Genomic DNA, 25,922 nt, shown 5'->3' with positions numbered 1-25,922 from the left:
CGCGCACACAAAATCATAGTAATATTATCATTCCAGCCTATTTAAGTCCCATTGCTGGGCACAGGCTTCCTCCCAGAATGAGAGGGCTTGGGCCTAAGTTCCCACGCGAGCCCAGTGTGGATTGGGAACTTCACACTTACCATATTGAATGGCTTTGCAGGTGTGTGCAGGTTTCCTCACGATGTTTTCCTTCGCCGTAAATCGCGTGGTAAATTTCAAATCTAATTTCGCACAAGAATTTGGGAAAAGTCAGAGGTGCGGGCCGGGGTTTGAACCCACGAACCTCTGCTTGAGAGGCGATAGGTCAAACCACTAGGCCACCACGGCTTAATAGTCATAGTAAATATAGTCAAGACAATCATCTTCCCTTGGAACATCTTTAAAATTTAGTCATGCTAAGAAAAGTTCTGACTGCCGCAAACGTGTATTGGAGGGCGTAAGTATTGCAATGAAGCCTGGTTCAAGACACTTGCTGGAAAGAGACAGAAACGCAATCAAACTGGTTCTGCACCAACTTCCGCAAACTTCTCTTGTCAGGCCTGTGGACGAACATGTCGCTCTCGCATCGGTCTAGTCAGTCGCCGAAGACGTTGTGTGCACAGACAGCACGCCAAAATTCGTCTGAAACAGACGCATAGGTCTTAATAATGAGTTGTAGTTGCTACGCGAGCCCATTGTGGATTGGGGGCTTTACATAACGCCGATACGTGCTTTTTTCTTCATGTTTTTCTTCACTTTTTTTTTATTCGACTGGATGGCAAACGATCAAGTGGGTCTCCTGATGGTAAGAGATCACCACCGCCCATAAATATCTGCAACACCTGGGGTATTGCAGATGCGTTGCCAACCTAGAAGCCTAAGATAGAATACCTCAAGTGCCAGTAATTTCACTGGCTATGTTACTCTCCACGCCGAAACACAACAGTGCAAGCACTGGTGCTTCACGGTAGGATTAGCGAGCAAGATGGTGGTTGCAATCCGGGCGGACCTTGCTCAAGGTCCTACCACCTGCAACCACCTTAAAACACATGGTTTTCAAATGTAGTTTCAAAGCTCGTTTAAGGATATAAATTGAGACTTGGAAGCATGATTCTGAGCGTAAATATGTGCCAGAGAAACGAATGAGAGAAACAGCAAGCGAGACGACGTGTTTGTCAAGAATGTGCACGCCCGAGGGTGACACTACTTGCCGGACGTACAATACGGACATGAAAATACCGACATGCTATTTTGTGTACAGGCCCATAGAAACTCTTGTCAGTTTGACACCAGTTTGTATGGGCGTGTACACGAAATATCGGGTCGGTATTTCCATGTCGGTATTATCCGTGCCGGTAAGTAGTGTCACCCCACGTGCGACTAAGCGTCATCTTTAAATATTTTTGCAAATTTAACGAAAACAATTTGCTATAATCCGAGACCTTATTTTCCATTCCCGGTCCCACATAAATTATACTATATTTTGTATTATTATTTCCTTTCAGGTGCACGGAATCCTAAAAATCTGATTGACATTATTCGCAGATTTATTCTCTTGAGTAGAGGTTTTTGTTATTTTAAACTTGTTTTTATTTTTATGCAGCGCTGTAAATTCTCAGCATTTACTAATTTCAGATGCTAACTGGTTTTTTACGTCAACATAATTGGGCAATTTCGGGGTAATTATTTTTAATGAAGTGACTTTTAACTGCCTTAATTAGTAACTAAATCATTCGTTGTCACCGGTTTAAAAATATCTCTCTTGAGATGAATTCGCCGAATTGTATAGTTATCACTATCAGGTTGTTAATGTCCTTTAAAAATATTCATCGGTTTGGGAAAAAAACGATTTCAGTGCAGTACCCGCGGCTTTTTATCGCGATATAATGCAGTTCACGCCTCGGTCGCCCAAATGAGGCTTCATTCAATGATATCACAGTAAATGCAATAAACACAGTAAGAAAAGTTAACGTGTTTTGGAGCGGCGACTCCCATTCAAGTACCGACTAAGACAGACGGACTCGCGCATTGATGGTTCCTTACAAATTTAAAAGGGTGCTAGAAATAAAGACATATTGCTACAGAAACGTATTTAGTAGTAAGAAAAACAAAGTTATTTAATTGGTACAGCCGGTGAAAGGCAAATTGCAAAGTTTTAATTTTTTCAAACTTTAAACCTGAAATTGCTAAAGTGGCTCCGAAATGGTAACGTTTCGTGTGCCTACCCCATTTGGGAATACAGACGTGATATTTGTGTGTTAATTTTTTCGTAAAAATTGTGTTGTTATATTTTTTTTTTGTGTTTTGCTTACAAAACTGTTTTTAAATTGGGACTGTGAAGCAGATTCGGTTAAATGAAACCGCGGTCGTCCCACGCAGTTTCAATTTTCCAACGGACGAGTTACGTCCGCCTCTAACAGTGCGAACTAAAGTTGGCTCAGTTTGTACATAGAATATCTAAAATTTGAGTATAGAGTGGCCACCTGTCCGCCTTCTACCGGTATCAGTTTTATCCTGGAGCCGACAATATGACACACACACACACTGATATTTTTCATCATCATCAGCCGGAAGACGTCCACTGCTGCTGAACAAAGCCCTCCACAATGAACGACAACTCGCCACTTGCATCCCCATTCGCCCGCAACTTTTACGATGTCTGACATCCTACTAAATTATAAATGCGAAAGTTTTTGAATGAGTGAGTGAGTATGTTGGTTACTCCTTCACGCTACTTTTGTTCCGGTATTCCCACGGGATAGGGATAATATCTCGAAATAACAACCGCTGGGCTTAGAGTCATGAAATTTGATATGATTGTTTGTAAATGTAACGTCAATAAAAACCACGATTTAATTTTCGGGAATTCCACGGGAATTTTTTGAATCCTGAAATTTCAATTCAGCTGCTGGATCTAATGAATTACGTGGGCGGAGCCGCGGGTATACACTAGTAATTAATAATCTGCAATGGGACCGTTTTAAAACTACGGCCCAAGCCCTCTCGTTCCGAGAAGAGGCCTGTGTAAGCAGTAGGATCTATATAAGCTGAGATGATGCTGATAATGATAATGATGATTAATAATAAATATACTGTTTTTATAATTCAACTGCGAAATGTAGTGTTAATTTTCAGCCAACGGACAAGTTACGCCTCCTAACTTTACTGCTGGTTACACGCAAAGTTTTAGTTCGCTCGCAGTTTTAGTGCAATGTCTCGTTAGTTTCATTTGAGTTTTAAATCCCGGCAAAAACGTGCTATATGTGTTCGTGCTAAATGGTTCCAACGGAAGACCAGCGTCGGCCGCAAGGTTGACATCATGCTGAGTTGGGACCATTTCGTGACAAAATTTATTTCCTTTTTTTCTTTTATTTGTAAAAATGTTTTTCTTTCTTTCTTTTTTCTTTACTTCTAAGAGTTCTGTACCCGAAAGGTGACGTCATCATGTCATCATGAGTAGGTACGCAAAGTTTTAGTTTGCTCGCAGTTTTAGTGCAATGTTTCGAGTTAAATTCGAGTTTTAAGAGTCCCCTGTACGCTCGCGTCCCCATACAAACGTAGTTTCGTTCTAATTTACAAGCAGCACTACGGATCAATACAGAACTTTGGAACTATAATGGGAGCAGCCATTACGATATTTATCATAATATAATAATAATATAAATTTATAATTTAATTTTTTTTTTTTTTAGCCTATTTTTGTGTCCCACTGCTTGGGAAAGGCCTCTCCTCTCTTGCTTCACTCCTGCCTATAAAAGGCGAGCTCCCGCCATCCCACATTATAGGCATCTAAGTCGTCCCTCCATCTCCTCTTCGGTCTGCCTCTATTACGGTATCCGTCACTAGGGACCCATTCCGTAACAATTATGGCCCAACGTTCTGGGTTCATTCGACAGACATGTCCAGCCCAGTCCCACTTCAACATGGCCGTCTTTACGCCCACGTCAGCAATTCGAGTCTTTGAGGGCAGCTCAGCGTTTCTAATCCGGTCCGTTCTTCGGACACCAAGAATGCTACGCTCCATTGTCCGCTGGCAAACCTTGAGTTTGGACTTTTGAGCTTCTGTAAGTGACCACGTTTGCGCGCCGTAGGTTAGGATGGGCAGGACACACATGTCGACGAGTTTACGCTTTAGCGATATTGGAGGTTCCCTTTCATTAACGATTTCATAGACCAGGCTCTTCCAGGCGTTTTCGATACGTCAATCGATTTCTATTTCTTGCCTGTTTCCAAAGGATGTTATCTGGCCTAAGTAAATAATAATATCCCGGCAGAAACGTGCGATCTGTGTTCTAAGAGTTCTGTACTCGAAAGCTGATATCATCATCATTATGCCAAAGTTGCAAGTTCACTCGTTTACTTGCAGATTTTTTCAACGACCACATTAGTTAATCATAGAGTGCTCGATTGAGCTAAAGGCTTCATTACCCTAATGCAGCCACATCAACCAACCGCCTGCGGGGGAGTCGTATGCTGTGAAGCATCTGTGTTTTACATTTTTGAGATCAACCAACCACGTTGTTTTGAGTACAGGAAATACTTAACTGTTTTTACAAGCTTAGTTAATAATACATACTTGCATTGTCATCAAAAAGTACAGACATTAAAAAAACATGTACCTATTAATAATGTAATTTTTAACAGAAACTTATTAGGTATATAACTGTCATTCAAAACGAATGAAATATCACTGTTTTAAATTGTCACTATTTTGGACTATCTGTTATATTTGAATTTATCTTAAATCTCTTTAGTACGGTTTTGATTGAGTTTTTTTTTTCATATGCTCCTGGTTGAGTTTGACACGCGTTAGCGTAGTGTAGTGGTTTTGACAGTTGGGATTGTGTAATTTCTGTGTGTTCTTACAGTGTAGAGATGGAAAAGCTGCATAAAACGCATATTTTATTGCATAGATGTAGCAATTGTAAGGCAAGATGGTTCTCGGGTGAGCAAAATATTTCCTTATGATTCATATTTAAATTACTTTCCTGAAAATTTCTAAACAAAATAATAGTAGGCTTGTTCAACAAGGGGGGAAAAGAACAAATACCACACGAGATAACTAATGAACTGATATTTCGATTATGGTTATGGTGTTTTTCCCAATTAAACACTCTGCTTTTTAGTTCGACTACGAGGAAAGTGAAAAAAATTTGTTTGTTTATTTCTTACATGCAGTAAAACCATCGAAGCTTTTGCAAAACGAATGCTTTCCGTAAGTAAATACGGGTCACTATCTAAGGCTCTATCCAGAGAATTTAAGCCGTCGTCTACATAAAGGGTGATTAGTATTGAATGCCCCACAAAGCGCCCAGTTGGATTATCAGGCAAAAGGAATCTTTGGAAATGTTTTGGGCCATTCTGGGATGGACGTCCCTTCTAGGTTAAGATTATGTTATGGTTCGTTTGGATAAACATCATCATCATCATATCGGCCTATAGAGGATGTTCCTTGTGGATAGTTTTTTTTTTAATTTTAATGTTTTTCCACTTGTATTGTATTAGTAATAAGTAGCCCTAATATGGGTTAAAGTATAGTACAGGATTTTTAACACCCTGTATACGTCCCACGTCCCACTGCAGGGCACAGATCTCTCAGAATAAGAGGGCTTGGGCCGTAGTTCCCACACGGTCCCAGTGCGGATTGAGAACTTCACACACTCTATTAATTATCTTCGCCAATGTGCAGGTTTCCTTACGAAAACATCGTGAAACTCGTGGTTAATTACAAATGTAATGTAATTTCGCACGTAAATTCCGAAAAACTCAGAGGTGCGAGCTGGGCACGAACCCACACCTTCTGCTTTAGGTCAAACCACTTGGCCATGTTTGGGTAAATAACTAAGAACAAACAAACTAATAACATTATAAATTGAAAATACAAACTGAAATATAGATGCACAGAAAAACCAGAAAAATAAGACCATCACTGGGAATCGAACCCAGGTTCCCAGGTTCAGGCACGCGGTACGGAATACCGAGGCCCTGGGTTCGATTCCCAGTGATGGTCTTATTTTTCTGGTTTTTCTGTGCATCTATATTTCAGTTTGTATTTTGAATTTAGGTTTTACGGGACGGGATGACCGTAAAAGTAAAAATTTGGAATTGAAAGAAAAAATACGAAAAGATTCCAAAAAACCAATGTTAATAAGCTTATGTTTGTCAAATACAATACAACGACTGTTTATTAAATACCTAATTATAGTATAGGCGGTCTTATCTTTTGTAAGAACCTTTACAAAAAAATAAGGAATTGATTTTAACAAGTAGTAAATTTTACACCAGATAAATATATTTTCCTCGTAAATATCCATAAACATCTTCACAAACTCTTCCAATTACATTTTAGTGGAAAATAGGATAGAATAGAATACACACACAAACACACACACACACACACACACACACACAAACATCACGCCTGTATTCCCAAATAGCACACGAAACGTTACCACTTCGGAGCCACTTATAGCAATTATAGTAGGTAGAATAGAATAGAATATTATACTAGTTTAAGATATTAAAGAAAAAAAAAGGTGCACGATTGACTTTTGCGTTTCGCTTCACGCAGCTGGTGATTTATAGCTCACGTTCCAATAATTCCAGTTCGTTAGTCTTTACTGCATTTCAACCTCAATTGTATCCTAGAAACCTCGACGCAAAATGGCGGTCATAATTTTCTAGTCAATACTCTATTTCCAATTCTCAATCGGTTCAGAATTTCGCTGGCACGGTAAAATTCCAACTACGCTTCAGAATACAAACGGACGTGCAAAGGCAGTACATGGCATTTCCGTCGTACGTACTGGAGTATCGAAAATTGAAGCGGGAATACAACATGTGTACCATTTTCGTAACCCTTTAGGTAATTTGTGACGGATAAATTAATGTTCATAATATTTATAATATTATAACTTTTCTTACAGATTTCCAGATTTCATCGTGGTAAAACTTTATGATTACCTATTGTCTATGAAAGATAGAGATGACTACGTTTATATTAAGTATCGAAAAAAAAAAAACGTTTTCGAAATTCCATATTATTTTAAGAACTTATTTAGATTAACCGTACGATTGGACATTTATATAAAATTGAAAAAAATAAATTATATAATTTTATGTAGCCTGTATTATGTCCCACTGCTGGGCAAAGGCCTCCCCTTTTCTCCGCCACTCTTCCTGTCCTGGGCATGCACCTGCCAATCGAGCTGAAAAGCGCTCAGGTAAATTATATAATAATGCAAAAAAATAAAAGGTATATAGAAAGTGAATAATTGTTTCCACTGTTGCTATTTCATTTCCTCGCAATCTAAGTGAAAAGCAGAGTGTAAAACTGGAGCATTAAGCCCATTTTCCCCTCGACGTGTCTATCCACCCTCGCCGTACCAGCCCGGGTGGCTATATCAACGTCTTAGGTAAAATGGCCCGTTTTATGCTCTTGTTGTCAATCTACTATTTTGTTTACCACTCAGAGGTCACTCTTTATATCTCTACAATACATAGCCTGAACTTTACACGTCCATCATTCATTGTAGGTACGCTTTGAAGCTGTCAGGTGACGTTAGAGACTGATTGGCGTGAGCTCGGCAGCGCATTGGTTGCAATTCCGCAACCAATTAGTGCCATAACACGTTATTTATTCAGAGTACAGTCAAGGAAACTGAATCGCGTACCAAGGGGACCTTTCATAATTAATTTCGCTATGATTCTTTGGCAGATGTATGGAATTTCAATATGACTTCAGTAGCACAAAGGTTTCACCGGTATTCCCTTGACTTGTCTAAACTTTTACTATAATGAGTAGTTTGTCTATATATTTTATAATTCATAAATTTTATTTTGTTGAATTTTCATTTTTACTAAATGATCATTTGCATAACTCTTGTTTTTGTCGAATATTATTTTAATGAAAAATAACTGTCGATTCTTATTTTAACTTATCATCATATAGCCGAATAACGTTTTAACTAATATAATTTGCATAGCTCTCGTTTTGTCGAATATTATTTTAATGAAAAATAACTGTCGATTCTTATTTTAACTTATCATCATATAGCCGAATAACGTTTTAACTAACATTGGATTGTCTAATATTGAATCATCCTAATTATTATTGTATCCTATTATGCCTAAATTTGGTACCTAAATGTTTTTTTATAAAATAAGGTCAACTAGGTAGGTTAAAATTGAAATAAATGAATCCACGCATTATACTAATGTTTTATTCGGTTCAAGCAAATAGCAATACTAAACATACAGGGAATAGGTACGACGACGAGCGAAGTGAGGAGGAGCGTTAAGAAGAACTGCGACCGTACAGTGCGCAAGCCGAGCGAGCGAAGCGAGCATGCCTCGGCAGCGGACGTCGAAGCGCCAGAACCAACTTTGTTTTATAATACTATACTTTTTAGAATTAACTCACGTTATCGCAATGTATTCGGATTAACCGTGAGTAGAATAAATAAAAATATGTGATAATATGTATGTTAGACAAAATATAATTATGTCAATAAACATTATACGAAAAAGCTTATACAAAATGAAATTATGCTACATATATGTTAGACAAAAATCATCATGTCAGTCAAACATTATACCAAATAAGTTTATACAAAATTAAATTATGTTAGGTTAGGTTAGGTTAAAGTTGTTAGGCGAAACAAGGTACAACCGGTTTCACACACCAGGGTGTATAACATAGTGTCCTATAATGCTACACTTTGCGGACTACATTCCCCTGCCTGCTCAATACAGTGGTAGCTAAAATGGTCATTTTTTTTTAGTTATAAGTATTTATGTTTAGTTACTAACCCCTTCTTAAATTTATTTACTAAATATTATGTGTTTTGTTACATGAAATAAATGATTTGAATTGAATTTGAATTGAATAGTGAATTTGTACAACATAGGGAGGAAATTTGTACACACACATACAAGTAAACCAAACAAATGGGTCAAGTGAAGTGTGAAGTTACTAATTATTCACTGTAGGCTCGCTAGGGAACTGCAACCCAGCCAAGGCCTCCCATGCTGAGAGCAGCCCTGTGCCCTGTAGTAGGACCTTTACTTACAGGATGGCGGTGCTATTTAAGCTGCTGGATATCATAAGTGCTAATGACTTTGTTTAGTAGCTGATTTGTGTGTGTGTGTGTGTGTGTGTGTGTGTGTGTGTGTCGCTGATGATGATTGTATGGGAACCCTACGCTTTCCATGACCACAATTAAGTAGGTGCACAGATATTTCGTCTTAATATGCTTTTAACTAGAAATTTGACAAATTTTTATTTGTGATTGAATGTAATACATATTTTAACTAGTTTTTGCGCGCAACTTCGTTTGCAAAAAATTATCCCGCGGGAACTATGCAATTTTCCGAAATAAAAAACTATTCTACGTTCTTGTTAGGGTCTCAAACTTTTCATACTAAATTTCAACGTGAAGAGGCAATAGGCTCTTTTTCCTACACGCTCTTTTTAACGAAACTTGTCCAGTTTCAACATCCAATATGTATTACATTCAATCACAAATAAAAAGTTGTCACAAATTTAATTTAAACCAACATAATTTGACTCCAACTTTATTTCGTAAAGTACAAAACAATTACACCGTAAGACTACGTTTTACGCTCCCGACGTTTCCGCGCTGTAAACTTTAATTACTCTACATTATTCGGATATTACGCGTTGAATTTTGTTTATCTTCTGGTAATTAAACGTCGATCTCGGAGGAAAACATGGCAGCCTTAATTGTGAGGCTTATATCAATACCCGAGGGAGCGGCCCTGGCCGTGTTGATGTCAGTTCGGGGATTCTTTTTGGGTTCATTCACATTAAAATACAATTAATGCAAGAAATCTTTATAAAACATCACATCGATTTTGCAAATTTTACAGGAGAGCAATTTTTATGTTTGTACGTGAATAACTTATCAATGGTGGGGAATTTTTTTGAATTTATGACTTTCTATCTTACCGCATGATTACAATTTGTTTTGTGTGCCAAAGTTAATAAATAAATAGGTCTTTGACATTATACCGGGTGTGGCCTGTAATATGAGCAAATAATTAAAACATACATCATACTCGTCACACTAAACAACATTAGTTCAGCGACTTTTAAAAATAATTCGTTTTTTAAATTTTATTTCACTTTTAAGTTTACTCGGAGAAGTAATGCAAAGCAAACTGCTTGTTGTTTGTAGCGTGCCAGGCGACGTCAGTTGTGCTCTTTGATGGCATACATTGATAGCAGTATTCTATTTTTTTAAAAAAAAGAAAATCTAAAGACTCCATTATTTTTAAAAGTAGCTGAACTAATGCTGTTGAGTTATGTTTTAATTATTTGCTCGTACATTACAGGCCACACCCGGTATAAAGATGGTAGGAACAATTTATTGATAATTAAGAATATTAAAATAGAAAGAATAAGCATTTAATTGCATTAAACTATCCTAGACTTAAAAAAAAATACATAAAATAAAAAAAACCTTAAACTAAAACAAATTAATTAAAGAGTAAGAGTACCCCTTAGGAAAGGTCCCGAAGATGCTGGCAGCGTTTCCAGTCTTTTTTTTTTAGTTTTAAGTTTTTTAAGTGTACGATAGTTTTTTTTTCAAATTTAATGGATATTATCTATTTTAAATACAATAAATCTTTATAAAACATAACATGGCAAATAATGATGCTTGAACCCCTTACTTTGCTCACCCATGACCTTACGATAGCTATGTCTATGCAAAACATATGTGTTTATGCAGCTTCTTTACTTCCAGACCGTAAGAACACACACTACACAAACCTAACTACTTATCACCACCACTACAGAATTGACGCGTTTCTAACTAGTGCATTTCCACGATTGTAATAGTTGGGAGCGATCCATTTCAAACTCAAACTCAAACTCAAAATACTTTAAGTCATTAATCGTTTATGATTTACGCTTTCTAGGTACCACCAGCCAAATAAGTGGTCTACCAATTTTTAAACAAGTTCCTATCAAATGAATATGTCGCTAAAGTCGAACTTTCAAGTTGACAGACACGTCTATTGGCATTATTGTTTTATGACAGGCAAACGATTCTCAGCTTTAGGGTGGTAGTACATATATTTGGCTGATGGTACAACAATTTCAAAGTTTTTGTGGTAAATATTTTCTTCCAACCAATATAACGACACAGATATAACGAAATCGCATCAGCAAAATGGTTCATACACAAACTGGAATAAATAGAACGGTGCCACTTTCTATGCGGAAAAAGCATAGAACTAAGACCACGTAGACAAAAACGTAACGTAAATTTCGTCATGAAAATGGTCCACATACAATCTTATTTTATGCCAAAAACTAAGCAAGAACTGGCTGTTTGAGTTTATTTAAGTCACTCTAAGTAAATTAAAAAATAATTACTTTTACTCCCTAGGGACTAAAGTACTCACTTTACTTCCGGCTCGTAAGGTTATATTATCCTACTTTTAGAGCATGAGAAGTGAAAAGTAATTATTTATAGTACATTTATCTACTGAAATGTGCTGAATTAACTTTGAAAGACTTCATCTATTCCGCTAGCTATGCTTCTTTCTCAATCCCTTTTCTTTGTTCCAGTAGCGGCGTTCGCGGACGCTGGGAACATCGCAAGTGTTGAACTGCATAACAGGTACCTCATAAATCTAGAACGAGAAACAAATGACCTCTGTCCAGACAGAAGGATCCTTTGAGCGCTTGGGAAACTTTGCAGGGGTCATTGATTTTAATATTGGGGTATGGAAAACTATTTTCGAAATTCAGCTCTTGAGTAACTTTTGGTAAAATCGTATTTTGACGACTGGGTTATGATGTACATATGTTATGGTGTATATGGTGTTATAGCCTAGTAGTTAAAGAGTATGATTACAAAACTTGAGGTCCCGGGTTTGTACCTCGGTATAGGCAGATATTATGTATGAATAATACGAATTTTTTCTCTCGAGCAGTGGGTGCTTGAAACGTGTTTAAACATGTTTTGATCTCAAAAATTGCCGTAATATCACATTTTGCTTATTTAGGACTTGGTCAATATTTTAAAGGAAATTAACTTTAATACCTACATGTGGCAAGTTTATTACTTCGTTTTCTACTTCAAAAGTATAAATTTCAAGTGATAAAAAATATTCAAACATTTAACGATAGAAATTATAGTTTTATTTATGAGCCCCATGTTGGGCGCCACTATAGAATTTAGTGTCATTTTTGCCCCATAACCTATTATTTGACAGTGGAAGCTTGTTACACTTCCACTGAACGTAGATATACTTTAGTAAGATGTTGTAGATGTATACATCCCTGAATTTTCATGTACGCATATTCTTGCTCTTTTTGGCAATGATGGTATTTCCAAAAGCGCTGGTAGTTTAAAAAGTGACATGTAAAAGAGCCCCTTCTGGCCTACATGCAGAATAACGTTTTGATTTTGATTTTAAAACGCTTACAAAAATTAAGATTACTCTCAAACCCGAGTTGAACTAAGAGAGGTAAAATCGTTGACATAAAAGTTTAAAAGCAATAAAAGCTTCCGTTCCTAAAACAGCTGATAAGAGCTTTTTTATTTCAGCGCCGGACGTTAAGCTTTCTTGATAGCTTTCGACGGTTATCGGTCCGTCATAAAATATACGCTTTTATCTTCATTGATAATAATCGTTATTAGATTTTTTTTATGTTCAGGGAATAGAATCGGGTGAAAAAAGAGTTTAGCGTAATTTTCTTTGGTTATTCAGTATTGCTTAGCACTTTTTTTGCGTTGTGACTTTTAGGGTTCTGTAGCCAAGATGACAAAAACTGAATCCTTTTAGTTTCACCATGTCTGTCTGTCTGTCTATCTATCCGATCGCTGCTTAGCTAAGAAAGTATTAGTGCTAGAAAGTTGTAATTTCGCGCGGATATATATGAAGCAATTATGCGGACACAACGGTAAATAAAATGTATACTTTTCGTCCTGTTTAAATCTGAAGAAAAATACCACCCCTAATTAAGTCCTTTAAAGTCGTTATTTTTCTTAATATTAACAATAATTAAACCCCGTTATCTAAGGCTCAGTTTTGGGGCAAGCGAAAAAAGTGATGTTGATTCACATAATTTAGTTGATTCATATTTACTTTAAAAACCTATAAAAAGTTGTTTGTCAAAATAAAATTCTTCTTTTGTGAATGCTCTTGAGATAACTCATCCATTTGATTATCTATTTGATCGGATAGGAGGGCGACAATTATATAATAGTACAGATATACGACTTACTAGTAGGTGTCTAATTTAGTACGAGCCGTTCAAATTTTTATAATTTTTTAAAAAAATAAGTACTGTTTTTTCTCTAAAATCATAAAACCTTTTTCATGTTTTCTATTTTTTTTTATCCATAGGTTTCTTTATCTTTGATATAAATTATTTCTTTTTGGTCAATCATTGTATTTTCAAAGTGGATTTTTACAAGCAGGCGACGAAGTTTGACTTCATATAATTTGCAAAAAATATTGTTGACTAATTATGGAACATGCAATAATAAATAAAAAAAAATCTTTCATTTCATAATAATTAAAAATAGCATAGCTCTGTCAAGTATGAATCAGAATCTTTTAGTATGAATCTTTTGATATGTTAATGAGTGAGTAAATCAACTTTTTTTTTATCGATTCAGATTATCGAAACTGCCCCACTTCACTTGCCCCCAAACTGAGCGTTAGATTAACGGGGTTTACTGATAATTCGTTTGTACTTGGTTTTGATCCGAAGTTACTAAGTTTTATTGCAAAAGATTTTCTATATAAACACGGCAATCTTAGCATAAATTACTCACCACCCTTCCAGCTAGCCTAAACATCTCCACATTTAAAACAATAAGAAAATGTCATAACACTTTACTACGCCCCAGTTTTTCTCCCAACAAAAACACATTCCGGGTATTGTTTGAAAAAATGCTACTTAATTAAACTCAACCTTATTTTCATTCAGCCACGGCCTCACATTATACGGAAATACTTCATCCCACTGATATAAATATACATTTTTTCAGTGATAAAGAAAAGTCTCTGGAGGAAACGGAAAAGAAGCTCCGCGGGAATTACGGTAAGATAGTTAATTTACATTTATACCGTCTTTGTTTAGAAAGACACAGAGAATTCAAAGGGGTTTATTGTATAATTTTATCTAAAGGATCAGTTTCTGGCTGGGGTAGCAAATGCGGCAAATGGAGTAGGTCATCTGATAGTAAATAATTACAGCATCCGTGAACACACAAACACTAGAAGACTGCATTGGATAAATTAAAAAAAACCTTGAATAAAAATAGTCTAATTTGTTTATGGTATAAAACGGATCTTTTATGAGTTCCAGGAGTCAGTCAAATTATGCCTTGAAATGATGGCAATAAATGTACAGACAAAAAAGACACTGTGGTCTCAACCGACTTCAAAAAAGGAGGAGGATCTCAACTCATCCGTATGTCTTTTTTTATAACGACAAATCTAAGTCCACGCGGATGAAGTCGCGGACAGAGCTAGTTTGGTGTTAAATTAAAAAAACAGCTATAATCACAAAAAAATTCAACGTATATAAGCGCAAAATAAACTTCGTAAGCAGACTATATTTTTCCGGTTTGAAAATGCATACTCTTTTCCAAAACACAACACAACGTAACAGAAGTAGTAAAAACGGAATTATTTTCCAAACATGTCAGCTTTACAGGGAATTCACGTTTGAATTAAAGCTCTAAGCTTTATGCGGAAGTTGTCGTTTCAAGCTGTGTGAAAGTTTCGCTTCTGAAAGCTCTCCATCATTTATGCAGCTGAAATAAATTGAATTATAAATTTAGTTTTTTTTTGCTGCCAAAGCAACACCATTAATTTGGTTTCATTTTATCTCCTTTGCTCGGCGGCTGGATATTTAATGTAATTTAAATGTTTATAATTTTATTCATTTGTATGCAGATTTAATTTGTGTTTTACTATTTATTAACTAGCCGTTACCCGCGGCTCCGTCCACGTAGAATTCGTTTATCGCTATCCGGCGGAAACTATGCAATTTTCCGGGATAAAAACTATCCTATGTTCTTCTCCGGGACTCAAACTATCTGTATACCAAATTTCATTTAAATCAGTTCATTGGTTTAGACGTGATGCGGTAACAAACAAACAGACTTACAAACATTCGCATTTATAATATAAGTGGGATACGTGATATGTGAAGTGCACCATGAAGCGAAGGCGACGCTAGGAGAACTGAGGACATCGCGAGACTTGCGGGTATGACTCTGTTTCCACCAGAGATGTGCGAGGATGTGTAGTGAAAAAATGTTTTTCGTGAACCAATATAAAACGCTTCATTTACCTCGCCTCGCTTCGCTTAGCTGTTTCCGCCAGAGACGCTGTGCGGGGATAGGTAAATGGGTCCAACTACATCAAAGCGGAATCGGCAAACGTCGATAGAAAGAACCTTATGTCTACGCAATTATAGCGTAAAAGACGTAGACGTGTCAGCAGGCGTCGGCCGAGGCGATACGAGCCGAATAGAGATGGGTAATTCCTGATCTGAAGATGCAAAAGAACCAGATCCTTAAGCGGATCCAAATCCCTTATGGACTCCTTTCAAATCTTATCGACTCCGAGGAGTTACTAACTCCGACTAACCCATTGGATCGAGCGATTCGCGATCGGCGATTCAGCACTGACTTTACTCGCGTTCAATCACGTCAGATCGGATCGGATATGTGCCGTCTGCTCACGCTAATAACATTTATTAGGAGAGGAAGAGGGATAGCATGATACCAATTTCAGAGCCGCTCCTCGGAGCTGGTTCGCCAGTAGGTATATCCGGAGTGACTCACTGATTCAAACGAGTCATTAGAACGAATCGGTAATTCAGCACCTCGGTACCGAACCGAGCCGGATCGGCCATAGACAAACTAATAATCGCTCGAATGAACCGGAGTCAATAAAGGAGTCGGAGTCGATAAGCGGATTCATTACCGATACCGGAGCTGGATTTAGTGAGTCAGATCCCTTGTCGGAGTCGAGATTACAAATAAATCTAGAGCCGAACCATGACTGTTCAGCTCTTATTGCGTGGACATAAAGGTTTTTTCTACCGCGGCTTTTGCCAATTCCGCGTCAATAGATGGAATGAGACCATTAACGAGTGTTGAGAAAACGGTAGATTTATGTCAGGACCGTAGCAAGTTGGAACAAATAGTATCTAACTACCCCTTCTTTGGGAAAGAGGCGAGATTGTATGAACGAGTATATGTGAGAAACTAAAATCAAAGCATTTAGCGTACAATTCAACTCAATATCTCTTCGAGTTCACTGGCGACAAAGTAATCCTAGTTAGTAGGGTTCCGCTATGCTGGCTGAGGTACCATCAGCCAAATATGTGGTCGACGACCCCAAAGTTGATAATCGTTTGCACGTCATAAAACAATAATGCCAATAGACGTGTCTGTCAACTTGGAAGTTCGACTTTAGCGACATATTCATTTAATAGGAACTTGTTTAAAAATTGATAGACCACTTATTTGGCTGATGGTACGGAACCCTAATAAACAAAAACTACTTATAGCATCTGAACATGATTTGGGTAAAAACACCCGCGAAATACAGACCTTCATCAATTTCCATTACATTAAAGCATAACTCAATATTAAGCAACAAACAACTAAGCGAGCGAACTTTGGCAAGCATTTTTGCAAAAACAGATTTGTATGACGCTCGTAACTTAAAATGTTGGAAAATTGCTCTTTTAGAAGTTCCACTTTGTGCCACAGATACATGTGGGTACATTGCGATGCAAAAAACATACCCTGTAAGCTTTTTTGGCCGAGTTCTAGAGTGTGAGTGTATCGCTAAACCATTACAATAAGGGTTTCTTGACTAGCGCAATATCTTTATGGCGTAGTATCGACAGGTCGAGCCGTGGTGGCATAGTGGAAGCCGTGGTGGCATAGTGGTTTGACCTATCGCCTCTCAAGCTGAGGGTCGTGGGTTCAAACCCCGGCTCGCACCTCTGAGTTTTTCGAAATTTATGTGCGGAATTTAATTACATTTGAATTTTACCACGAGCTTTGCGGTGAAGGAAAACATCGTGAGGAAACCTGCACAAACCTGCGAAGCAATTCAATGGTGTGTGTGAATTCAATCCGCACTGGGCCCGCGTGGGAACTATGGCCCAAGCCCTCTTGTTCTGAGAGGAGGCCTGTGCCCAGCAGTGGGACGTATATAGGCTGGGATGATGATGATCGACAACTAAAGAGAAAGACTGAAACAAAGGCCTACCTAACTTACCTGATACCTTACCATTGTCATTATAAAGTTCTATATTTCAAAAATGGTAACCAATTTTAATGAGACATTGCTAAAACCACCGTAAGAAAACTCGCTTTTACGTAAAAAAATTGCATCGAAATCGGTCCATCCGTTTGAGAGCTACAATGCCGCAGATAGACATTGGCGTCAAACGTATTAAACCTATCTTTTTGCGTTGGGAGCTTTATCATTTATTCTAAGTTTCAATATCCCAGATAAAAAGTTAATTCATTCCAGACATAACCTAACCAACAAAAAGTTGGAAAACCCCGACATTTTCATTTCAAAGTTCAATATAAAAAATGGCTGAACCGATTTTGATAAAACACGTCTAAGAACCATCGCTAGAAAACTTGCTTTCAAATAATAAAAACCGCATTCAAATCGATCTAACCGTTTAAGAGCTACGGTGCCACAGCCAGACAGACAGATACACAGACACACATAGCGGTCAAACTTATAACACCCCTCTTTTTGCATCGGGGGTTAAAAATCGCAGACAAAAGCTCTACCTATCAAAGAACAATTCCTTGGACGTTCATAAAGTATGCAACAAAAAATTTCCATTTCAAGAATTTAGGCAATAAATAAAACAAATTCTTCCCAAAATATGCGTGTATAAAAAATGCCCGAGAAAATATTTTAAGGGTAAGAACGTGGTTTATCTCCGACATAAGATATGTTCCTGAATTATTCACTGTTAGAGCTAGAGGAGTGAATTATTTGCCTCGAGCGGAGGAACTTGGTGAATTATAAGCCAAGAGTTTGCGACGGGTTTGCTTGTACGTGATTCCAATGGGAATTACTAAAGTTGTACACGTTTTGAAGGTATTTTTAAGTTCTGACTTAATTTAGTGGTAGATTTTACCCGCGGCTTCGCATGTGTAATAAGAACATTGCCGCAGTTGAATTGAAATAGAGGGATTGTAATTAATTCTAATGGAAATTCTCACAAATTACATTCTGGTTTTCATTGAGAACGCTTTTGAGTAAGTGTGTGAGTATAATAATAATGTTTGTTATATCTACGCTTAAACGGCTGGTCGAATTCAGATGAAAATTGGCATGGGTATTTAAAATGCAGCGTTACATTATAAGTAAGTAACTGTGCCGAATTTCATGACTTACGCCCAGTGTTTAAGGTTTCGAGATTTCATCCCGATCTCATGGAAGTAGCCTTTGTGTTATTCAAGAAGTTTTATCTATCTAAATTTAATTTTCATCCGAAAACGACCAGCTGTTTTAGCGTAGGAGTAACAAAACATTATTACACTCACACACTTACTCACAAACGTTCCCAATGAAAACCACAATGGTGGAGCGTGAAGGAGTACCTAACAAACCGCACACATACAGTAATCTTTCACATTTATTGATAAAAGTAATATAGTTTAAAAAAAACGGCATTTAGAATTGGAAATCATAAATTTCGATTTCATGATATAAATGTGAAAGTAACCGTCTGTTTGCCTGTTTGTACCATTTTCACTGATAAACAGCTGTTCTGATTTAGATGAAATTTAGGTCACGGTAGCTCGATACCGTAAAAAGAACATAGGATAGTTTTTATCCCGAATTATTGTGTAGCTACCGCAGGACAGCGATAAACAGCGATGTACTATAATTCTGAAACTCTATTAATTTCAAATTAAATAGAGAGCTTATTAAGAACCTCAGTGGTTTGATATAAGTTTGTTAATTTTCAACGGAGCATATTCGATGTTTCATACTCTTTTCAGCATGTAAAAGCTTCTTAACTCAGGCTTACGTACTTAACAAGTTCTTAAGAGTATATGAAACTAAAGTTAATGAGCTTTTAAAAATACATTCAGTTCGTGAGTAAAAAATAAATAAAGAAATACTCATACCCCTACTCCTTTATCGGTAATAAGTCATTGAAAATGAAATGAAAAATGAAAATGAAAATGAAAAATGATTTATTCGTTCACTTAGTACTAATTTTACAATGTGCTGGTGTCCCCTTTTTAAGTAAATGAAATACCTGTGCTAAGGGGCACTGCTCTTCCATATACAGGTATCGAGTAGTACAGCCGTAGTAAGTAGAGGTAAAATAAGATAAGATGACCTATCATCTTATCTTGGTTACATTTGTATTATTAAATACCTAAACTATAAAATTCAAATAACTCTTGACAGCGCATATGTGTATGTCTATATACCTATATAAATAAAAATGAATCATAAAATGCTAAGCGCAAAACTCGGGAACGACTGGTCCGATTTCGCTAATTCTTTTTTTGTTGTGTTCGTTACTATCAGGAGAAGGTTTTTATGAAAGAAAATACAGAAAAAATACAACGGGGGCGAAGCTGCGGGCAACAGCTAGTTCTTAATATATTCGAAAGCTACTTAATTTAATAAGAATATTAATGAATGACATGACGCCAGAAAATGGAGAGTGAAAATGTGTATTTATAAACTAAACGATTGAGAATTATATTTCATTTCGACTCCGTGAGAATTTCGGAATAAAAATCGAGTCTTGCGTTTTGCGTAACTAAAAAAAATGAACACTAAATAGGTGGAATCCCGCTACTTTTGTTTTTACTAACATTCACAGTTTTTGTGTTGAGAAAATGACGTCTATAAAAATGATGAGGGTAAATCTACAGCAAAAAACTTTTAATCTAGAAACAAAGCCACCGTATTTAAAATTCCATCATCATAAACGGAATAACACCGTCCGTACACTCGAAAAAAAAAGTAAAAAACTTTTTTTTTAATTCACCGCTATTAGAGACTCGAGCCATTCAGCCACCGCTTGAAAACTTTTTTGAAAATCTCCGCCGAGTTTGCACGCGCAAGTTTACACAGCGAAGTTAGTTTGGTCTTTAAAGAGGAGAACTTAGGGTTGAGATTGGTGCGTTTAAGGTGTATAGGTGGGTTGGTTTCGATATAGATTAGCAGTTCGGAAGCGAACAACTTTGCCAGCGAACCACAGGAGTTGGAAACTTTGGAGTGCATCGCTTTAGTTGAGTTTCAGTCTGTACTCTGAACTAAACTGGGTAGAAATGAAGTTATTCTGCCGTACTGCTTTTTAGTTTTTGTTTTTATGACTACCTATTCAGAATAATTTCAAGCCTGATTAAAATTGGACCGAATAGCTAAGGTTCAGAGCCTTTATACAGGGTGCCTCTAAGCATGGGACTTTAAATGCAAGCTTTGATTCTACTTGCATAACTGAGCTACTTTTTTTCTGCAATTTCTTAAAAACAAAACCATGTCCATTTTTTAATTTTGATTTTTTATGTCTGTCTGTAGATATCATTGACAAATATAATTTGATTCCACACTGCGTACGTTTTGCTTAGGAGCAGGGCCTGCTTGTATTAAATCACGCGGAAAAAGCGGGAAATATCTTCAAGACACGATTCCCGTTTACATACCTATAAATGTATACGGAACCCTCGGTGCGCGAGTCCGACTCGATTTTGCCTGGTTTCTTAACGTAAAAGACTTCATGTGTTTTTTCTCTTTTACAGGTATACCCGTTTACAGTGAAACAACTTATAACTACTCAACTAAGTAAGTATTTATGGCACGATCTAAAGTAAAAAGATCCGCATGTACAGTTGCACCCAAAATTGCTCGATTACAGATAATTTATTTTATTTTATTTTATTTCTAATAAACATTACATTTATCATTACATCTATCATTATTATTTATAATGTCCTAGTTTAAAAAAAATCGAATTAATCTGTCAGTAAGATTACCGTAAAATATTAAGCACATTTTTTCTTTTGCCAATAAACAAAAAATTATGTAGATATAGGCGGTTCAATTTCCGCTTCACGTCACGCCGCGTGACAGCAGGGCTACTACGAAACTCGAAATTCGAAGTTCGTGTCGTGCTGTCACTCTGACACTTATACCATTTAGTATGAGAGCGAGAGGGACGGTACGATACGAACTTCGAGTTAAGCACGACGGGCCCCCCATGCACTTTCGTTGACGCGCTTCGTCTTCGTCATTTTTTGTTTGATTGACAAAAGGAAAAGAACGTGTTCAATATTTTCTGATTTTTACTACTGCAACTGGCGGACTAGATATATTTTTCACACCTCTCATTCAGAAAAGTAACTTCTCCCTGATGAGAGGGTGCAAAGTGCAACTTTTCTGTTCAAGGGTTTTGTAAGTGTTTTATTGCAAATGCAATTTTTTGAAGTTGATAATACGCCATTATAAACCACGCCATTTACTATGCTGGTTGCTCCTTAATTATATTTAGAATTGTTTTTTTTTCAAGTTTCTTAATGCTCGGTGTGAAAAGTTGTATGAGCCACTCGGGAGCAAAATTATTTTCATCTTGGGCGTTAACACTTGAATCACTCATCACGCTCAGGATTCTACTTTAGAATCCTACGCTACATTCTGGATTCAATGTACCACCCTCGCCGTAAATACATCATTTTGCTCCCTTGTGACACAAATAACTATTTTCACCCAGAAAACAACCCAATTCCTTGTTTCGCGTGAAAAATGTCCGCCGCCAACTTCAGATGGAGTTGAAAGTTTAGTTGACAGAGCGTGTTTTCGCATAAGTACTTGCCTACTGCATTTTCTACGGGATTAACGACTCTAAATTGAACCAGAACTTCGTCAGTCTCCGACCCAAGTTTATTAATTTTTGTTGAAGAAACCAGGCGAGTTGTAGTGCCGAAGTTTTTAAGACGAGACGACCAACTTTTGAGAGATCCTTTTGATGATTTTTTGCGGCAGAGCCTCTTGAAAATCTTGACAAGTTTTACAAGTTTCTGAATTAAATTTTAGAAGTAAATATTTAGAGAATGCTTTTGAAAGCTTAAGTTGAATTAGTGTTTCTCTGAGAATAGGAGAGTTTAAATGCATGTTTAGTTAAAAGCGCTAGTTTACTAACGAATACATAATACGTCCGAAATTCAATCTGATTAGGTACTATATAGTAGCTTCTCTGCGGGATAGAATTAGAAATGATGATATCCGCAGTAGAACTAAGGTTACCGACATAGCCCGAAGAATTGCGAAACTAAAGTGGCAGTGGGCGGGGCACATTGCTCGCAGGACGGATGGCCGATGGGGCCAGAAGGTTCTCGAATGGCGTCCGCGGACCGGGAGACTAGCTGTCGGTTGCCTCCAACAAGGTGGAGCGACGACTTGGTTAAGATCGCGGGATCGCGGTGGATGCGGAAAGCACAAGACCGGCCTGAGTGGAGAGCCTTGGGGGAGGCCTATGTCCAGCAGTGGACGTCTTTCGGCTGACATGATGACTATATAGTAGGGTAGATATCGACTTGCAAGATCTAACTCATTCTACTCATAAAATAAATGTGAAAGTATGTGTACGTGTTCGTCTGGAATGGAATAATAGGCTACTTTTTATATCTAGATATATCATCGGGATAAAATCACTAAATCTCTTCCTGGGTTGAGAGTCATGAAATTTTAACAGTTGTTCTTAATGCCTTGTTTTAATGGGTTTTTCAGACAGGACCTAATTATGTATAATTATATTATGCCCATTGATCATTATGTCAAAACGGTAGTATATAGTAAATGAACATTATGCCAAAAGTTATACAAAAAGCTTCGTTCGTGCATCTAACCTGCTCCTTAGTCATTTGTGGTTACAATCAAAGCGTATAATTAACTAATGAAATACCTCAAAGCTTGGCTGTGTTTGACTTGGCTGGCAGCTAATACTGTATGCGAATGCCCTAGGATACACAAGCTGGCTTTAACATGAAAGACAAACGTAGTAGATGCATTAAGGCTTGGCTTGACTATGTGCGACCGGCGCGGCGCTAAGTTTCTTGAAATGAAAGCTAACCCAGGGAGCATGAAGCGTGAGCAATTCAACTGCTAGCTAACGGCTAACGCAAGCAAAGCCTACCTCTATGCCTAATGCTTTCACGTTTAAATTAGTTATTGGGGTGTGTGCAGTCGCATAATTTTTGAAAGTCATATCATAAGTTTTGTTAACATAATTTTTGTTAGTCAATTTTTCTTTCACCGAAACCGTATTTTTTTAGATTTTTGAAATAGTCCTATGGAACTTTATAGGTTCGGTTAGGTTTGTTTTATAACAATTCTGAACAATTTAAGGGCTTCAGAAAAGAAAAGTTATGACAAATAATACATTATGACAAACATTAACAATTATACGATCCGATATCCATGGACCCTAAAATTATTGTTACACAACTAAACATAAACACGTCAGTCACTTCAGTTAACAGCCAAATCAACCAACGCCGTATTATTATTGACTCTCGAATTCAAATTCGTAAACCAAACAAAAAACTAACGACCTAATTATTCCAGCAAACATTTAAACGGTTAACTATGCATAAATTTAACATAGATTAATTAAATTACCGCGAAACAGAGCGGCCGTGGTTCTGCATAATGCGCTCGAAGCAAATTTACGACGACATGCGCGTGACATATTGTCGGATAAACGGGGTAGTTTGGCCGTCATATTTGGTTAGTCGGAAACGGGTTTTGCAGAGTATATATGCTAAGTGTGCTTTGTTATTTCGCTGCTGGAGGTTGCTGCGCTTATTAAGGCTTTGTTTTATTCCCAACAAAACCCATTTTCTCCTCATTGGGGGATTTTTTGAGTGTTTCAACCGTCCATTTTTCTTTACACTTTTCTTAAAAAATGGCCAAATATTCTGTAGTTTTTTAGTTCATCATCATCATCATTAGGTTTCCACGTGACAGGCTTAGCCTAGTGTGGAACTAACGGAAACCCTACTTGTAATTTGTTTTTGCTTTTAATAAACCATTTTGTTTTTTTTTTTGATCATCCTAGCCTGTTTACGTCCCACTGCTATACACAGGCCTCCATGAGAGGGCTTGGGCCGTAGTTCCCACGCGGTCCTTGTGCGAATTGGGAATTTCACACATACCATTGAATTACTTCACAGGCGTGTGCAGGTTTCCTCGCGATGTTTCCTTCACCGTAAAGCTCGTTGTCAATTTCAACTGTAATTTCGCACATGAGTTTTGAAAAACTCAGAGGTAAGAGCCGGGGTTGGAACCCACGAAGCTCTACTTGAGAGGCGATAGGTCAAACCACTAGGCCACCACGGCTTCCCAAAAAAAAAGGTGACAGAAGAATGAGACGGTTGAAATGCTCGAACTATCGCCCTAAGTGATGTCGTCTTGCTATTTCGCTGATGGAGATTGCAGAGCTTATTCAAGCTCTGTTTATATTTCCAACAAAATTTCCCAGTTTCTCCTCGTTCATATTTCCTCATTCGGTTGACATGGCCAGCCCAGTTTCAACTTGTGTGTAGAGTTTATGTCAGCAATACGAGCATACGCTGGAGACGTAAACCGGTAACCATACGTCACAAGTTTTTTCAGCCTATAACGTGTAGCCTATAAGGACATATATTTTAAGGGCTGAAAGCATAAGCCCTAATGAACGTTAATTAGTATTTCTAGTTAAAAAAAAAACTTTTTTTTACCATACAAATTAATTCGGCACGCAATGTAATGGTAACAAACCTAACAACTGACACTAATAACATTTGGTGCCCCTCTGAGACGTCAAATAAATGTTTGCATTACATTGCTGCTCGAGAAAATTAAAAAAAATTATAACTCCATTACTATACTACATTAATTACACTACATTAATTGTTAAATTTTTCGATAAAACGGTTCGCAATAGTTAAAGCTACCGTTAATTAAAATTTATGTTCTTATGGAAGTCACATGTATAGTTGGACTATTCTGTCTTTTCGCACAAATATTATTCCCAAATGTTTCGTTCGGCAAACTATTTTATTTTCCAACTCTCAATTTTCTCCGAAATAGTTTTTTTTTCCTCGGTGGAAATATTTTTTTACGGTTTTATAGAACAGGGAGGTTAGGTGTTTGTTTTTTTAAATTTTCGAAAAAGATACTTATGGTTTCCGAGAAAACCGTGAGTTGGAACATAAATCATTTGGGAACAAAATTTCTATGAAAAGGCATAGATCCAGTTAGATTAGGTAGGGACTTGGAACAGTGTTGTATTTATGAAAATAATTTCATTGGAATAAAATGTTTTTTTTTTTACAGGATAATTTCACACAGAAAAACAAGGCGGAAAGGAAATTTAGTGAGCGGTAAGTTATTGTTGTTAGGGTTCCGTACCCAAATAGTTAAAACGTGACAGTATTACTCCACTGTCCGTTTGTCTGTCCGTCTGTCACCAGCTAGCAACACAGTTGAAACTCTCACAGATTATGTATTTCTGTTGCCGCTATAAGAACAAATAAAATAACTATTTAAGGGGGCTCCCATATATTATTGCCGTTTTTTTATTAATCTCGATATTAATAACGGCAACAGGTAGACGCTTGAAATATTCATAGAATGTTTAGTCGTATATTCACTTAATAAATAATTAAATTAAAGTAAAATAAATAGTTAAGGGGGGGCTCCCATACACCAAACGTATTTTTTTCAAATGTCTAATGTTGTATAGATAATGGTACGGAACCCTTCGTGCACGACCCCGACTCGCACTTGGCCGGTTTTTATAATCTAGTTCCAAAACATTTATTTTGTTTGTTCTTTAATTTTATTGAATTGCATTAAGAAGTCGTACTGGCCTAGTGATTTGA

The 25,922-nt window shown here is 37.1% G+C and overlaps 1 protein-coding gene across 4 annotated transcripts in view; it reads left to right on the top strand.

Annotated features, from left to right (window-relative positions):
• The window catches only part of LOC141440477 (cell adhesion molecule Dscam2-like), a 140,844-nt gene that overhangs the window by 82,622 nt on the left and 32,300 nt on the right, over window positions 1-25,922 (top strand). The window contains exons 3-6 of one of the 4 annotated variants that reach the window (XM_074104995.1): window positions 11,582-11,630; window positions 14,016-14,068; window positions 20,802-20,844; window positions 25,375-25,421. In XM_074104995.1, the coding sequence (XP_073961096.1) occupies window positions 11,582-11,630; window positions 14,016-14,068; window positions 20,802-20,844; window positions 25,375-25,421 (192 nt within the window). Of the gene's footprint in view, window positions 1-11,578; window positions 11,631-14,015; window positions 14,069-20,801; window positions 20,845-25,374; window positions 25,422-25,922 lie in introns of all 4 variants that reach the window. The other 3 variants (XM_074104994.1, XM_074104997.1, XM_074104996.1) reach the window with 3 other exon arrangements.

This window comes from Choristoneura fumiferana, chromosome 22 (genome assembly GCF_025370935.1).
Source record: "Choristoneura fumiferana chromosome 22, NRCan_CFum_1, whole genome shotgun sequence".
Classification (NCBI taxonomy): Eukaryota; Metazoa; Arthropoda; class Insecta; order Lepidoptera; family Tortricidae; genus Choristoneura; species Choristoneura fumiferana.
Note: the sequence above shows the minus strand (reverse complement) of the source record. Positions and strands in the feature narration are given on the sequence as shown.